Source organism: Schistocerca piceifrons, chromosome 2, assembly GCF_021461385.2.
Source record: "Schistocerca piceifrons isolate TAMUIC-IGC-003096 chromosome 2, iqSchPice1.1, whole genome shotgun sequence".
NCBI classification, from domain to species: Eukaryota; Metazoa; Arthropoda; class Insecta; order Orthoptera; family Acrididae; genus Schistocerca; species Schistocerca piceifrons.
In genome coordinates, this window is record NC_060139.1 from 36,579,683 (window position 1) to 36,599,076 (window position 19,394).

Sequence of the window (19,394 nt, forward strand, 5' to 3'; positions counted from 1 at the left end):
TCTGCAGCAGAGTGTGCGCAGATATGAAACTTCCTGGCAGATTAAAACTGTGTACCGGACCAAGTCTTGGACTGAGGACCTTTGCCTTTCGCAGGCAACTGCTCTACCAACATAGCTCTAATTCCGCCAGTGAGGACGGGTCGTGAGTCGTGCTTGGGTAGTTCAGTTGGTAGAGCACTTGCCCATGAAAGGCAAAGGTCCCTAGCTCAAGTCTTGGTCCAGCACACAGTTTTAATCTGCCAGGAAGTTTCATTTTGCATTTCGTTTGTAAGGTCATTTTTTTCTCTTATGGTCATCTTCTTGCAGCTTTATCTTCGAGGACATTTCTACAAAGATTATTAAAATTTGCACACAAAAAAATACTGTGTGAACAAAAGTTTAAAAAATGTATGATCACCAGCTGCACTAAGGTGGTAGCAGAAAGAGCAGTAAGCCCAGACTACTGTGCCACTAAAGACATTGTTCATGTGCTGCTGCTGACAATGAGAGATGTTCATACTGTTAAACCTTTCCCATGTGGCGCATGAACAGCTGGTGACGTCATCACACTAAATTGTGGTCACTCATTATGCAAACCACTGCTCATTGAGTGAGTCAATTTTTTTTCAATTTCTTTTGCTTGTTATGTGAATAGTGCATTATGGGAGGTGCTCATTAAGTGAGGTTCCACTGTATAATGTCAGAAAAACTAGGTGATTTATTTAAGAGAAAGAGCTTCACAAATAGAACAAGTCACTGACATGTTAAGCCACCTTTGGCCCTTATGCAATCAGTTATTCAGCTTGGCATTGATTGATACAGTTGTTGGATTCCTCCTGAGGGATATCGTGATGGATTCTGTCCAATTCACGTGTCAGATCATCAAAATCCCAAGCTTGTTGGAGGCCCTACCCATAATGCTCCAAATGTTCTCAACTGGGAAGAGGTCTGACGACCTTGCTACAGGGTTTAGCAATCATGAAGACAAGCAACAGGAACTCTCATTGCATGCAGGCAGACATTATCTTGCTGAAATGTAATACCAAGATGGCGTGACACGAAGGGCAACAAAACAGGGTGTAGAATGTCATCAGTGTACCATTTTGCTGTAACTGTACCGCAGATGACAACCAAAGGGGTAATGCTATGAAATGAAATGGAACCCCAGACCATCACACCTGGTTGTTGGCTCGTATGGTGGACAACAGTCAGGTTGGTATCCACCACAGTTTGGAACATCTATAGGCATGCCTTCAGTCTGGAATCTCATTGACTGGAGTAGAATAGTCTTCAGTGATGAGGCCTGCTTTGAACTGAGCCCCAATGTCCAGAAAAGACATGTGTGGAGACACTCTGGACGGAGGTGGGATACCAACTTGACTGTCACCTGCTATATGGCCTGACAGCAAGATATGATGATCTGATTTGCCATTTCTTTTCATAACAGCACAGGTATGCAGTTCGGCAGCATAACTTCTACCATGCAAGTCACTGGACATTCATCATCTATAAACCGCTATCATACTTGATGTGATTCGTTTGTCCACACCAGGACTTCAGTATCAGATAAAACATGTAATCAGCAATGACTGGTTTTAAATTGTCCTCAAAACACATTTTGAAAATTGATCAATTTCCTGGTTTCTGCCTGAAACCACCTTTATATTAATTTTGTTTTGAAGTACCAGTGTCTTTAGCATGAAAATACTGATGCTGTTGCAAGACGAGACATTTAGCGGTATAATGAGGCACTTCTATGAGTAGACTGCATTGTAGCAGTCACAACATTCAAAGCACGCATCATTGACAATGAAAGTAAGTGTAACTGAAGTTGTAATGTAATTTTGAGTGTTTACTACTGTACTGATTTTATGAGTGGTTTTGAAATGAGACCACTGGGTCACTATGTAGTTTTTATGCAAAATTTACAAAATTTCAAGCCCTTTTTGCTAATTATTTTTGGCTATAATTTGCTTTAGGCATTATGAGTTCAATGATGTGGGATTATGTCTAGGAAAAATGTACACTTTCTTTCAAATATATCACACGAAATGATGAGTGGTTGTAAACTGTATATCCTAGTGGTTCCAAAATGAAACCACCCCCTTAAAACACCTGACTGTTTACTTTTTGCCAAAGTCTTCTTGTAGTTGTTGCTTACCATGACAATAAAGATCATTTTGTGAAAAGTTTTAAAATTATATTCTAAAGTGAAACCACCCACTTAAAAAAGCTAAGTGTTTACTTTTTGCCAACTTCTTCGTGTATCCATTGCTAACTATGATAATAATGGTTCCTTTTGAGAAAACTTTTAAAATTATTTTTTCATATTGTTGGGACTTTAAAGGGCCACACGACTGACTTCTTCTACATCCAGAGCATCAAATTAATTTTCAGTTTCTTAAAAGCACAATAAAATTTTTGGCAAAATTTTCCACATGTTGTCATGTAATATTGCACCTTGTAAGAATAGGTTATTTCATTCATTCTATCATTCTGACAAGGGTTTGTTTTTCTCCCATATGCACTAACGTGCACTAAATGCTCATCTTCACAGCAGTCTTACTCGGAGGTGTTTTCATACAACAAGGCCTAAATTTTTAATTCTTTACTAATCCAAGTAGTTTGAGAAGTTAATTGCCTACCTTGTGATTATTCCTTATTGGTTAACTTACCTTATTAATCCTATTCCTACCAATTTTGATGCAGGGAAAAAAAACTGCAGAATGCCTCTGGGAATCAGAGACAGGTCCTTCACTCCACAGCCAAATGACTTTCTCACTAAGCCAGTGGAACTTTCATTGGATACTGTTTACCTTAAGGATACACAAAGGCAACCATAAAAGTTTCTTTTCTTAATTTCTAGGAAAATGTGCATTTGCAGAAATCACATATGATGCTGAAAAATTCTGTTTTCAGTTATCTGTCAATCCCAGCAATTTTGAGTCAACTGCACATCATGAACTTTAGGGTTGATTGCCTCAAAATCAGGGGTGTTGAGGCTGTTGGGCCAAAATTTTAGGTTCATTTATTTTAGGTGGTATACAGGTGACCTATCAAATACAAGCTGAATTGGTTGCCCATGTCTGAGCCCTTCCCCTTGTTAGTAATTCGACCAATATAGCCAGAATTCTATTGGAGAGGGGTGGGTGGGGGTGGGGGTGGGGGTGGTGGTGGTGGTGGGGGGGGGGGGGGAGGAGGGGAGGTGGAATCATGTATGTGGTTCACCAAAGCTCAACTTTAGGTCCACTATTGTTCCTGATATCTACAGGGCGTCTGGGCTAGAGCTATACAAAAAACTTTTTTATATTTCAGTGTCTAGTAAGACTTATAGCTTTATTTGTTCAACACTGTACAAAGGACCTCAAACATTTTTACATGTGTTGGTACAGTTCCATGTGGGCACCATTTGCAGCTCAACAGAATATCAAAAGGAACTCCACTTTCCGCCACATGTACGTAAGCATGGAAGGTGTAGTGGCCCTACTGCAGCATAGATCTCAAATCTACCAGATCTTGAAACTTTGTTCTGTAAACAATGTCCTTGACAAACCCCCATGCACTGAAATCCAATGAAATCAGTTCAGGAAACCAAGAGGACCAGGCAAGAGGACCCCGTCCCCCTCCCATCCAACACTCAGTAAATATCTCACGGAGAAATGTGATGACAATCGATAGAGACTCTCTCCAAGATGTGATTCTCACCATTTCATGAACAGTACAAATGTTTACTGTGCAGCAGGCAGACATACTCCTGACAGTTAACATGTGGACGCCACAACAAAAGGTGCAGTGTGTGTTACAGTTAGTAGAATTAAAATCTGTAACATCTGTTCAGCAGCATGCAAAAAGAGAATGGAACATGGATCCTCTCACACACAAATCAATTTATCAGTGGGGCAGTACTCTCCAAGAAATGGGAAGTCAGATTTCAAATTCTGGAGAAGAGACACTCCTAAAGTGAATGTGTGGTTGGAATTACAGAAACATGGTGTGATTGGTCCATTTTTTAATGGACTCTACAGTGACAAGGCACACCTATCTTGACATGTTGGCTAACTACGCAGTCCCACAGATGCCTCCTGCGATCATTTTCCAACTGGATGGTGCCCCACATCTTGGAGAGTCTCTATCAATTGTGTATTTACCCAAGCATTTGTTTGTGTATACATCTAGCCTGGACAGCCTGTATAACCAATTTTCCCATTTAATATACAACAAGTAGAATTAGTCCTTTCTATATGTGACACTAGTATTGCAACATAATCCAAGCAGACATACAGCAACAGAAGACATGGTAAACAAGGTTCTTAAAAGCATCACTGTCTGGTTCTCTTTGAATGGTCTCACTCTCAATTTTAAAAAGACTCTACATATTCAGTTCTACATATCTTGAGGCACAATACCAATCATAGTGTAGCATACGAGTATAGTGAAGAAATAATAAATAGTGTGGAAACTTCAAAATACTTAGGTGTCCATACTGATGATACTTAAACTGGGAAAGGGACATTTTGGAACTCCTAAAACAACTCATCTGAGCCATATTTGTACTTAGAATCATTCCAAATCTAGGGGACAGACAATCAGTAAGTTCATGCATTTCGTATGTATTCATTCAGTCAATAATGTCATATGGAATAAATTTCTGGGGTAACTCTTGTTTAAGAAAGAAAGTCTTCACTGCTCAAGAATGTGCTCGAAGAATAACATGGGGTGCTCACCCACAATGATCTTATAAACATCTGTTTAAAGTGTAGGGCATTCTGATGACTACTTCAAGTATATTCATTCATTCATGATGTTTGATGTTAATAATCCACTGCTGTTCAAAATGAACAGCGATGTACAAAATTACGATCTTAGAAGAAAAAAGGACATTCATTATGACACACTAAGGTTGTTTTAGCACAAAAAGGCATGCCCAATGCTGCAACAAAAATTTTTGATCACTTACGCAGTGATATAAGATGTCAACAGGCAGCAAAGTTAAAACTTGAAAAATTAAAAAAGTTTATCCTTGACAACTCCTCCTATTCCATAAAAGAATTTATGTTATTGTAATGTGTAAAAATTGGTGGGTAGGAATTACTGACACATCTGCATTTCCTTTTTTTAAAAATAAAAAACATGTAAAAGATCAGCATGTAGTCATATTTACACAATATGTCAGTATGATGACTCACTGCACACTACAATTTAGCAAGCAAATGATCCATGGGACATGAAACTAACCAATCTCTTTGAGGTCTACGATAGTAGCAAGAAATATTACTATCTTTCTACTTGAAAAATTGATGTTGATACAGAAACTAGTATAATTTATACAGCTAGCAATGAAGGACTATGTACTGTACAGTGAGGACATCCCTACAAATCATTGCAGTGAAAACAATATTTTGGTGTCTTAAATAGTTCCAGTACTATTTTAAATGGACAGCTCAGCTGAATAACCCTGTACATATAGAAATTCTAGAGAATATTTTCAGGTTCTGAAACGGGATAAAAGAAGAAGGAATTAATGTTAACGTGGTTTTACCACCCTCATATTGCTTATGGCATCATGCTGTTTTATCACAAGTGCAAATAAATTTCAATAATAAATGGAAGGGTTTAATAAAGCATCTTTTAAAATAGTCTTGATAATTAATTACCATAAAACTAAGACAATGTGTCAGATAAAAATAATACAATGAAACAATATAAACAGTTGATATTCTTTAGTATTTACAGCAGCTGAAGTTATTAATCAAATAGAAGGCAAAACAAATAACAAGAAGACTAGAAGTGGTGGAGAGTTCTTTTGGTAAACTAAATAAATTTTTCTTACCAAATGAAAGCGCTGGCACGTCGACAGACACACAAACAAACACAAACATACACACAAAATTCAAGCTTTCGCAACAAACTGTTGCCTCATCAGGAAAGAGGGAAGGAGAGGGAAAGACGAAAGGATGTGGGTTTTAAGGGAGAGGGTAAGGAGTCATTCCAATCCCGGGAGCAGAAAGACTTACCTTAGGGGGAAAAAAGGACAGGTATACACTCGCACACACACTCATATCCATCCGCACATACACAGACACAAGCAGACATTTTTTTCGTCTTTCCCTCTCCTTCCCTCTTTCCTGATGAGGCAACAGTTTGTTGCGAAAGCTTGAATTTTGTAAGTATGTTTGTCTTTGTTTGTGTGTCTATCGACGTGCCAGCGCTTTCGTTTGGTAAGTCACATCATCTTTGTTTTTAGGTATATTTTTCCCATGTGGAATGTTTCCCTCTATTAATTCATAAATAAATTTTTCGATATACATAGTGTGTCTATGACTTAAATGAAAATATTACATTCTCACTTTATTAAAAGTCATGACTTACAACAGTTACCTGGGCTTTTAATCAAAAACCGCTCAAAATCTGGAATTACTAATACAGAAAAGGAAACAAATGAATTCAGGAACAAACTGCAGTGGAAGATGTAATTATGAGCATGTTGTTGTTGCTGTGGTCTTCAGTCCAGCGACTGGTTTGATGCAGCTCTCCATGCTACTCTATCCTGTGCAAGCTGCTTCATCTCCCAGTATATACTGCAGCTTACATCCTACTGAATCTGCTTAGTGTATTCATCTCTTGGTCTCCCCCTACGATTTTTACCCTCCACGCTGCCCTCCAATACTAAATTGGTGATCCCTTGATGCCTCAGAACATGCCCTACCAACCTATTCCTTCTTCTAGTCAAGTTGTGCCACAAATTTCTCTTCTCCCCAATTATACTCAATACCTCCTCGTTAGTTATGTGATCTACCCACCTAATCTTCAGCATTCTTCTGTAGCACCACGTTTCGAAAGCTGCTATTCTCTTCTTGTCCAGACTATTTATCGTCCATGTTTCACTTCCATACATGGCTACACTCCATACAAATACTTTCAGAAACGACTTCCTGACACTTAAATCTATACTTGATGTTAACAAATTTCTCTTCTTCAGAAACGCTTCCCTTGCCATTGCCGGTCTACATTTTATATCCTCTCTACTTCGAACATCATCAGTTATTTTGCTCCCCAAATAGCAAAACTCCTTTACTACTTTAAGTGTCTCATTTCCTAATCTAATTCCCTCAGCATCACCCGACTTAATTCAACTACATTCCATTATCCTTGTTTTGGTTTTGTTGCTGTTCATCTTATATCCTCCTTTCAAGACACTGTCCATTCCATTCATCTGCTCTTCCAGGTCCTTTGCTGTCTCTGACAGAATTACAATGTCATCGGCGAGCCTCAAAACTTTTATTTCTTTTGTTTCCTTTATTGCTTACTCAATATACAGATTGAATAACATCGGGGAGATGCTACAACCCTGTCTGACTCCCTTCTCGACCACTGCTTCCCTTTCATGCCCCTTGACCCTTATAACTGCCATCTGGTTTCTGTACAAACTGTAAATAGCCTTTCGCTCCCTGTATTTTACCCCTACCACCTTCAGAATTTGAAAGACAGTATTCCAGTCAACATTGCCAAAAGCTTTCTCTAAGTCTACAAATGCTACATATATGGGTTTGCCTTTCCTTAATCTACTTCCTAAGATAAGTCGTAGGTTCAGTACTGCCTCACGTGTTCCAACATTTCTATGGAATCCAAGCTGATCTTCCGCGAGGTCGTCTTCTACCAGTTTTTCCATTCATCTGTAAAGAATTCGTGTTAGTATTTTGCAGCCGTGGCTTATGAAACTGATAGTTTGGTAATTTTCACATCTGTCAACACCTGCTTTCTTTGGGATTGGAGTTGTTATATTCTTCTTGAAGTCTGAGGGTATTTCGCCTGTCTCATACATCTTGCTCACTAGATGGTAGAGTCTTGTTAGGCCTGGCTCCCCCAAGGCCGTCAGTAGTTCCAATGGAATGTTGTCTATTCCCGGGGCCTTGTTTCGACTTAGGTCTTTCAGTGCTCTGTCAAACTCGTCACGCAGTTATCATATCTCCCATTTCATCTTCGTGTACTTTCTCTTCCATTTCTATACTATTGTCCTCAAGAACATCGCCCTTGTATAGACCCTTTATATACTCCTTCCACCTTTCTCTTCTTTGCTTAGAACTGGGCTTCCATCAGAGCTCTTGATATTCATGCAAGTGGTTCTCTTTCTCCAAAGGTCTCTTTAATTTTTCTGTAGGCAGTATCTACCTTACCATTAGTGATATGTGCCTCTACATCCCTATATTTGTCGTCTAGCCATCCCTGCTTAGCCATTTTGCACTTCTTGTCGATATCATTTTTGAGAAGTTTGTATTCCTTTTTGCCTGCTTCATTTACTGCATTTTCGTATTTTCTCCTTTCATCAATTAAATTCAATATCTCTTCTGTTACCCAAGGATTTGTACTAGCCCTCGTCTTTTTACCTACTTGATCCTCTGCTACCTTCACTATTTCATCTCTCAAAGCTACCTATTCTTCTTCTACTGCATTTCTTTCCCCCATTCTTGTTAATCGTTCCCTAATGCTCTCCCTGAAGCTCTCTACAACCTCTGGTTCTTTCAGTTTATCCAGGTCCCATCTCCTCACATTCCCACCTTTTTGCAGTTTCTTCAGTTTTAATCTACAGACCACGTCTGCCCCTGGAAATGTCTTACAATTTAAAACCTGGTTCCTAAATCTCTGTCTCACCATTATATAATGTATCTGAGACCTTCCAGCATCTCCAGGCTTCTTCCATGTATACAACCTTCTTTTATGATTCCTGGGCCAAGTGTTAGCTATGATTAAGTTATGCTCTGTGCAAAATTCTACCAGGCGGCTTCCTCTTTCATTCCTTAGCCCCATTCCATATTCCCGTACTACATTTCCTCCTCTTCCTTTTCCTACTATCGAGTTCCAGACGCCCATGACTATTAAATTTTCGTCTCCCTTCACTATCTGAATAATTTCTTTTATCTCATCATCATACATTTCATCAATCTCTTCATCATCTGTGGAGTTAGTTGCGCATAATGAAAGTAAAATGAAGGTGTGTGGAAAATGTAACAAGACGCATTTTAATGCAAGAGGGTAGGCACATGTCGATGAAAAAATAACTTTAAAAATTCAAGGAATGAAGAACTTTTGTTATTTGTTGTCACTCTCATTCCACTGGAAACATCTTTTCTTCCTCAAAGCCACTCATCAAAATAATTTAGGAGTAGGTTTTCAAAATGCGAGAAGTCCACATATAAAAATTTTACTGGAGAGACCAAAAAATTAATATTGAGTAAAGCTTTATAATAATTAATAATTTCAATATGAGAAGTTATTAATTGTTCAGAATAAATAATGGGATAAGTAACGAAATCGTCCCTCTTTATTTAAATGCACAGCTGCTACTCAAATATTTCAAAACTGTGAACTCATTTTTGTACCAACCACAGAGCCTTTTTGTGTTCTGCACCAAACTGACTTAAGAAAAACCGAAGAAACTACTCTTTAACTTTTATTTTGCACAATAATAGATAATACAAAGCAATAAGATGACGTTTCCAACTGCAGTGTAAATAACAATCAAAGTTAATGATTTTGGTTTATAGGTAACATACTGTTTGTTTGGAAAATTTTCATTTATTTTCTGAGAACTCTTTCAAAATTTTAACCGGACAGTACATTTTTTAAACACTCTTTAAGCAAAACAACTAAAACTGTAATTAAACTTATTTTAATAATACATTTTTGTTTTTCAGAAGGAAGCTTTTTAATCCCCTCAAAGCATTTGATATCCAGTTCCTCATCCAAGCAATCACACTCTTCATCCTCAGATTGCTCCTCTACATTGTCTGCCAAATCATCTCTCTCAAGAAGTTGCACATTAAACTGCAGGCTTCCAGCCACTCCAGTTGCTGCTAAAGTGCTGGTTCAAAAGTCTGACAAGTCCACCCTGCCCTTTTTATTTTATTTATTTTGGGGGGGGGGGCAGAGGGGGGGGGGGGGCAGAGCGGATAAACTGACAACATTCGTATCAGATATGTTAACTGCTGCTATACCCCTTTTTAGCATGCTCATATAATTTTTCAATGCGTCATCCAAGATGTATGAAGTCTCCATTTTAAAAATAACATATGTTATTTTCCCCCCACAATTTCTTGTTCAATATTATTCACTTCATGTGTCTTATCCTCACTGGCTTCTTCAAATAATGGCAGTGGTCCTTAAAGTATAAAATATTCCACTCTATTTCTAGCTTTCGAAGATCCCCATTTTCTGATAAATATTATGATACTGCTGAGCAATTAATATTTCAACCTGTTTCTGAATACCCTCCTCCATTGTACAAAAAAAGGTGATCTGCAGACAAGTATGAACAACCATGAACTGGAAATATTGGGTGTAGTGGTTTACAGTCAGTCGGGGTACCTTTGTATCACTTTTCTTCAATTTTTTTAAAGATACTGGACACAAAATAATTTACACATCACAACAAACATCGTAACATTTTACATCTGTAGTTACTGAGTGCTTGGAAAAGTAAAAAGTACACTAATTATGCCCTATTGGAGAAAAATTTCTATTTTCATACTTGTACAAGGTTACGCTGTCATTTCGGGTAACTTTAGACCAGTCTTTCAAAAAAAAAAAACCATAGCATTTTCAAATGTCAAATTTTCTGGGTCAGTTTAGATCATGGTGGAAGAAAATCAGGTGTTAATAAGATGTAAAACCAAGCAGTCTTGATAATGTTGCAGGTTTACTGTGAAATATCAAGATATTTGTGTAGACCTCACATTGTTCAACTTGCAAAAACTGTCTTCATAGCCAATGAAAATAAAGCATAAGTGCAATCCTACGAGCTTGTAAGACAGCAGCCATTTGAAACAAAATTAGTAAGTGGTACAAAGATCCCCTGACTGCTATTAAGTTACCCTGATTGACTGTACTCCTGAATCTGGAGATTTTTTAGAAGCTACCAGAGTAGAGAATGAACTACTTAGGCATTTCTCTGCTATCCTTGACTGCCACTGGAAAATGATCTTATACTTTCACAGTGTATTCTTCATATCTACACTTACTTATAATCCCTATCGAGTCTGGAGCTACCTCACTTCATCCACTATTTCAGTATTATCCACCTCAATTTTCTTTTCACCATGTCCTTCTGCTGAAAAGTAGTCCCCAACATGTACAATTCCTTCCAAGTCGGTCATATTTCACATGAACTGCAAGCTAAAGTGAAAACACAATGGTACACAACAAAACTGTTGTACATGACAATGCATTGGCAGCAGCAATAAGCAGTATACAAGGAAACATTATTGTGAACTTTTGAAATGCTTCCTCTCTTGGCATCACAGATGTAATTTGACTTTAGGTACTGGTAACATTCCGACTTGGCAAAGTGGACCTACTGAAATTTGAACCAAATTTGCAGCTGGACATACTGTGTTTTCAACTAAAAACAACTTCGCGCTTGGTTCAGGTGGTTAAAAATTGTGTTTTGAATGAAAACAGCACCATAACTCAATGCAGCCAATCTTGTAGAGTAGAAATCCACTTCAAACTAATTTATGATCAAGAGTGGACTTAACACATTTTGAAATGTCACTCCCCATTTATATTTGTAACTGTGTACTACTGACCTCTTGGTACATTCCCTGTCGCTCAATTGTGGAAAATAAATCTCCTCTCAATGAAGTGTTCACTTGTGAAAAAAAGCAAGGCTACAGCATAGATGCTCATGAATTTTGCAGCTTTCATAGCTGAAGAAACAGTCTATATTTTGACTAATTTTCTGGCACACTGTCATCATGAAACTATTGGTCCTGCCTTACTGACAGACGGTTTTGATTGCGTTCATCTTGAGGTAGGCATTGCTATTCACGCCATCTGACAGTGTAGTGACACTTCTCCAACATTCTCTTTTTAATACGCCAGGATATCTAACTGTTACAACTGTGTCCCATCTCCCAACACCCACAACACATTTTTCTGTTCTGCTGAAGAGTGCAGCAATATAAACAGAGTTCATTGCCTGAACAATACTATTTACTGTGGAAGAAGCATCAATTTTGGAACTTTTGAGTTTTTTTGTACCTGAAGAAACAATGTGCCATTTATTCATATGTCAAGGGGAATAGTGAAGCTTCCTTACTTTTTTTAGTCAAATTCCATACAATGGTGTGGACAGCAGGTCTATTAGGCCAAGGATTATTTTTGTATTTAGTCATATGATACATTTTCCTTGTTATTTCTCATATTGCAATAACATTCTCTTCAGTGGTCAATAAATAAAGGTGATGTGTGAGGAAAGTTCGGCAGTTTCTGCAGAATCACTTGAGCAAAGACACAGTAACAAATAACAGAAAACAATCATGTGACTCTGAGTGCAGGCAGTGAATATAAAGGAGTTTCAGTTGAACTCTGCATAGGAGGCTCAATGTACATACTGATGAACAGCTAAGCCAGAACTGATAGAAGAAGCTTGATCTTTTTGCTGCAGTGCATATACAATTAGCTCTAAACATGTAAAAAAAGGAAGATATCATTTGTGCACTTGCCAAAGTCTCTACTGATTTAAAAGAAAATTGAAAACCTATCTTATTAGCAACTCCATCTACAAATCACTCAACCTTCTAGACCAACTACTGGGGGGATCCAGTCAAAATAAATGAAAAATTGGATTTGCCAATTTATGACCCAGATGCAAAAAAATCTGTGTCCTTCCTAAGAATGTCACATGTGTCTTCCCTGGTATTTCAGCAGATATTTGTAATTTTGTTTTTTCAGTGTGTCGCTGGAGTCAGTCCAAACAAATACTGATCATCATGTCTTTCATGTGACACCCAGCACCAATCTGTCTCTCATTATAAACAAATAATTTTTAAAATGGAATTTTATGTACCCATTCGATAGTCAACTGCAATACTTGTTTTATCAGTACTATTATGAGGAATAGTAATATGCAAAGAATAAACAGCAGAAACTCATGTGCTAGCCTGGCTGCTACTGCGGCAGTGACTCACATGTTGCCCAGGCCCACGTGGCATCGCTACTCAGTGGCCACTCAAGTACTAGATTAGAGATTAGATTAGATTAGTACTTGTTCCATAGATCATGGATACGACACTTTGTAATGATGTGAAACATGTCAGGTTAATAAAATGTGTCTATACAAGATATTACATTAGACAAAATATTACATCACACTCAATTATTATTATTATTATTATTTTGTGGGGTTGGGAAATTACCCACTTACTATATCCAAAAATTCATCTAATGAGTAGAAGGAGTTGCCATTAAGAAATTCTTTTAATTTCCTTTTAAATGCTGTATGGCTTTCTGTCAGACTTTTGGTGCTATTAGGTAAGTGACCAAAGACTTTTGTGGCAACATAATTTACCCCCTTCTGAGCCAAAGTTAGATTTAACCTTGAGTAGTGAAGGTCATCCTTTCTCCTAGTGTTGTAGCCATGTACACTGCTATTAATTTTGAATTCGTTCGGATTGTTAATAACAAATTTCATAAGTGAACATATATATTGTGAGGCTACAGTGAAGATTTCTAGCTCTTTAAATAAGTGTCTGCAGGATGATCTTGGATGAGCTCCAGTAATTATTCTGATTACACACTTTTGTGCAATGAACACACTTTTACTCAATTATGAGTTACCCCAGAATATGATGCCATACGAAAGCAGAGAATGAAAATAGGCGTGGTAAGCTAATGTACTCAGATGTATATCGCCAAAATTTGCACTTGCGACACCCTATTCTTGATTGTTCCCTTGTTTGAGAAATCACCAGTTTTTTGCATATTATGTGAACTGTTTATTTCAACTTTCTGCACTCTTCCAGTTAGGTATGATTTGAACCATTGGAGCACTGTCCCATTCATACCACAGTACTTGAGCTTATCTAGAAGTATTCCATGATGATGATCAAAAGCCTTTGATAGATCACAAAAAATTCCAACGGGTGACTTCCGGTTACTCAGAGCATTTAATATTTCATTGGTGAAAGTATGTATAGCATTTTCCGTTGAGAAACCCTTCTGGAAACCAAACTGACATTTTGTTAAAACTTTATTTTTACAAAGGTGTGAAGCTACTCTACAATACATTACTTTTTCAAGAATTTTGGATAAGGCAGTCTGAAGAGAGATTGGGAGGTAGTTATTGACATCAGATGTATCCCCTTTTTTATGCAGTGGTCTAACAATGGCATACTTCACTCTATCTGGGAAAATGCCCTGCTTCAGAGAGCTACTACATACGCGGCATGCGCGCGCGTGCCCCCCCCCCCCCCACACACACACACACACACACACACACACACACACACACACACAGACAGGCAGACAGAGAGAAAGTTTTATATGAAAAATCACTAAAATTATTATTCTGTGTGTAAGTGTGTGTGTGTGTGTGTTTTACGCAAACAGTGATAGACAAATAGTAGAAAAGGAAAAGGAGTACTTTTCCAGTAACAGCAACTTTTACATAAATTGTAACACACATTTATTCATAGCCTTCTTTAGCCAAAACAGTGAATTATCATTAATGACAGTGGACTGATAATATGTTGTGATCTCCAATCTGAAGAGTTGCAACAAGTAACTCTCTACACTAATCTATCCTATGTAAATTTCCTCATATCTGCGTAAATACTGCACCCTACATTCATCTGTACCTGCTTACTGTACTCAAATCTTGGTCTTCCAATCACACCACATTTCAGTCCAGTTACCAAAAGTGACGATTCCTCCGTGCCTCAGGATGTGCCATGTCAATCAATTTTAGACATGTTGTGTCATAAATTTCTTTTTTCCACAATTTAAGTTACTACTTCCCCATCCAATGCTCAGTCTATCCATCTGATCTTCAACTATCTTCTGTAACATCACATCTCAAAAGGTTATAACCTATCCTTGAATAGTTTACTGTCCACATTTCACTTCTGTACAAGTCTACACTCTTGACAAAAAATTTCAGAAAATACTTCCTCATACTTAAAATTTATATTCAGTGTTAATAGATAACTAGTTTTCAGCAAGGCTTTTCTTGCTACTGCCAGTCTGCATTTTATATTCTGTCTGCTTTGTCTATCAGCAGTTATTTTGCTGCCAATATTGCAACACTACTCTTCTACTATTAGTGTCTCAATTCCTAATTTAAATTTCTCAGCGTTACCTGGCTTAATTCATTTTTTATTTACATATTTAACCTTCCTTGGAAATTGTACAATGTAAAGATGTTGGATTATGTTCCACTGTCCTAGTTATACCTTTGTTGATATTCATCATATTACCTCTATTCCACAACTACCTGGCATATTGAAAATATTTGTCGGATTGAGACTCAAAACTCAGGACCTCTGCCTTTTGCAGACAAGTACTGAGCTACTCAAGCACAACTCACGACTCCTATACAGGTTGGTCCAGAAGGCCCAGGCTGAAGCATAAAAGCATGAGTTGTGGTTCAGTAGTTCAGTTGGTAGAGCACTTGCCCGTGAAAGACGTAGGTCCCAAGTTCAAGATTCGGTCTGCCACACAGTTTTAATATGGCAGGAAGTTTGGTATCAGTGCACACTTTGCTGCAGTGAAAAATTCATTCCGGGACTATCTATTCCTCTCAACTACTCTTCCAAGTCCCTTCCCACCTCTGACAGAATTCCAATGTCATAAGCAAGCCTCAATATTTTTATTTCTTTTCTCTGAACTTTAATTCCCTTTCAAATTTTTTCCTTTGTTTCCCTCACATCTTTCTCAAGGTACAGATTGAATAACCTTGGGAACACGCTACAAGCCCGTCTGACACTCTTCTCAATTACTGCTGCCTTTTCACATCCTTCAAATTCTTACAATTGCAGTCTGGATTCTGCACAGGCTGTGAATAACCTTTTGGGCCCTATATTTTAGATCTAGCACCTTTATAATTTCAAAGAGTGTAGTTCTGCCAACATTATCAGGAGCTTAATCTAAATCTACAGATTCTGCAAACATAGATTTGCCTTCTTTTAAATCATTTTTTGTGATAAGACACAGGGTTTTCTTCCCTTACAGTTTCCTAAATTTCTGCATATCCCAAAGTGGTCTGCCTGTTTTTCCATTCTTCTGTAAATAATTTGTGTCAGTATTCTGCAGCCATGACTTCACTGCTCGGTTTGTCAATATATACACTTGTCAGCAGCTGTTTTTTTTATTTTTATTGTTGTTATTATATGCTTCTTCAAGTCTGAGGTTATTTTACCTGTATGATATGTTTTGCACCTTTTGGAATATCAATAATTCTGAGGGAACATTGCCTACTCCAAAGGCCTCGTTTTGAGTAAGGTCTTTTAGTATTCTGTAAAATTGTTTTTGCAGTATCATATTTATTTATTTATTTATTCATAGATTATTTAGTAGAATAGTATCAGACATGTCATACCCATACAGAAACAATATATACAAAGAAAACATTAACAAAATAGGATAGTATAAGATGAGGCAAGGACAGGATTTCCCAAATCATCTTCATTTGCTTCCTCTTTCCTTTCTATAATATTGCATTCAGGTTCATATACCTGGTATTGCCCTTCTATACATGGTGTCCCAGGAGGAATGATAAATATTTGGGGATATGAGAAGGAAGATCATTTGAAGCAAAAAGGTCCAGTAAACATTGGGTCTGAAATGCATACCTCAGAAGCTATAAGGATTTGTGCAATTAAAAAAAAAAAAAAAAGACATGTTTCACAGTAGCAAAGACGAACAATTGTTCATAACTCTTAAGTTGTGCATTTTGGAGCCCATCTTCATTAGACTTTTTTGCTTTGAATGATTGTTCCTGTCATACCCCTGAATACAGACTATTCTGCCTGTGACACCCTGTATACCACTTCAACATTTCAGCTTTCCCTTCTGTACACAGCACTGGTTTACCATGTGACTTCTTGATATTCATAGATGTGCTCGTCTTTTCTCTGGAGGCCTCTTCAGTTTTCTCGTAGGCAAATTCTACCTTTCCCCCAGTCATACATACTTCTACAGCCTTGCACTAATCCTTTAGCCTCAGCTGCTTACACAGTTTCTACTTTCTGTCGATCTCATTTTTACATGTACTTCAGAAAGTTCCCTCTCATGGTCACTTCTCTATGTTAATGCGTAGTTTGACTTAGTAAGTCTTGAGAACATTTCTTATGGAGGAAAACAGTGGTCTGGCTAAAATGCTTTAAAAATGGTTAAGAAACAGTCTTGACTGCAATAAAATATTTATTTGCAATGGTTACTGGCTTTGTTCACAATGTGATCACCTTCAGAACATTTATACCACGATGGTAAGCAATGATGGTGATCGGAGCAGGTGTTGTGACTCAGCTGTTGATATTCATGGAATCACATCCGCTCCATTGACTGCCACCACCTACCATCATGGTATAATTGGTCTGAAAATGGTCACATTCTGGCGAAAACCAGTAACCATTGCAAATAAATATTTTCTTCTGGTCAAGATCGTTTTTAATCCATTTTTAAAGTACCTTGACTCGTTCCATTTACGCAAACAATCTCCTGTTAATATGAAACCCATGGAACATTATGTATGTATCAATAAATGAATCAATTTGCCCACATGTTCCACTCAACTGCTGCGTCACTATCTCACCAGAATCAAAACAATAAACCCATTAAACAGAACTGTACGGTATAACTAATGTTTAAATATCTTACTGTTAAGTGTTTTTCAGTTCTTGTCTCCATCTGTAGTCGTGTCCATGAGATATGGAAACCTTGAACATGAACAAAGCTAATGAATCATGTCTACGTTTAGAACTGTGATGACTTTGCAAATGTATATGTTACAGTAACGCTGTTGTACCTCTGCAAAAGTATATGTTACAGTAAGGCTATTGTACCTCTGTTTTCATGTTATCAGTACTATCAAATGCTTAATAACTGAATTTCAATGTGTGCCTTCTGTTATTCTACTTTTATACATCACATCTGGGATAATGGCACCAATTTAAATTCACATAAAAACAGAAGAATAAATGGTTTGCATTGCAAGTATACATGGTGATGGCAGCAACACAGAAAAATCTGTACTGAATATTGAGTTTCGTTATACCTATCTGATTTAGATTTCCTTCCAGAGTAGAAAATAAATATGAAACGAAAGATTATAAAATATATAAAGGTGTGGTGATATGGCATGTGGATTGGTCTCCTTTGAACTTCTTTTTCTCTCTGCATGGGCTGTATCTCTACCACCGTGTTAATTTTTCCTCTCTCTCTCTCTCTCGACAATGGGATTCAAAACACCTTCAATTGACTGGTACAGATAACTGATACATTTTGTATCTGGTAGCCTACCACATAGTTTTTCATAGTAATGGTTGCATAATTTGTTACATTTTCTTGTTTTAGTGGTTTACAAGTGTGAAATGATGTAGTAAATAATAGCTGAAAATTTGATTTGTGTGCAAGCTTTCTTAAACATGATTTATTCTGTATCTTAAAAACTAATAAGGTACGTAAATTAATTAATCCAAATCTATCAATAAATGATGATTGAGTGATGAAGTTTACATTGCATGGTATAATTAAAAGAAATTACGCTAAGGACAAATAAGATTTTTTGTACTGAAGCGACCATGTTTGTAACGCAGAGTAAGTTTTGAATGATCATAAAAAAATCATACTTTTTGGGACACAACGCACAATTTATCTTTTAACCAACCGACGCATCAGTCACTAAAACGCTTTATCTGGAACAGTTGAAGACAATGAATAAGGTACGCAAACAACGCGAGTTAATCATTAATGAACAGCAGCGTTAATTACTGAAATAACGTAGTTTCTACGTTTACAAACCTTGTCCAGCCCCAGTTACAAGCACGCGCTTATTTTGAAAGCTGATATCCATTATGGGCTATTGCTAGAAAATACGTTTGAACAAGCTGGGACTTATTCCTAACTACTGAGTAGCAATGGTTGTATCGCTAATGAAGTGAAGGTCAGTTTCGTCGTCAACATTGTTTTAACACATCTAAGGCTGCATCTGTGTGTCGAATAATAATTATGTAAGAGGTCTCGACCTCGCATGATATATCGCGTGCCGACCTCAAAGCTTGTCATATACACTGCGCGACTGCGAGTCGAAAAACTAAGTCGCGCGAAGTACAATTTGGCGCGCTTACGTAAAGTTGATATCTTATCATCTGTTTTTCCCCCGCTCGGCATCCATTGATTTTCTGGAAATAACAGCTACTGACGCAAACATACAAGTTTCAATGAGTTTTTCATGATTCTAACATTTAGAAAGAACTCCTGCTACAAGTTACACACAAATTAAGGCATCTGAATGATGAACACATATTCATTATTCCATAACGTATATAGCCTACGTACAACAGTGCAACCTAGTATGGTTTGTCACGTGTGCACGATGTGGTTTTGTATGTATAGTCCTGCAAAGAAATTATTTCATAATG

General features: G+C 37.4%; 1 protein-coding gene across 1 annotated transcript in view; it reads right to left on the reverse strand.

Annotated features, from left to right (window-relative positions):
* LOC124776964 (L-xylulose reductase-like) overlaps window positions 1-18,991 on the reverse strand; it is a 59,761-nt gene extending 40,770 nt beyond the window's left edge. The window contains exon 1 of the mRNA XM_047252203.1: window positions 18,775-18,991. Coding sequence (XP_047108159.1) covers window positions 18,775-18,826 — 52 coding nt within the window. The 5' untranslated portion in view covers window positions 18,827-18,991. The remainder of the gene's footprint in view (window positions 1-18,774) is intronic.
* Window positions 18,992-19,394: the final 403 nt, after the last annotated feature.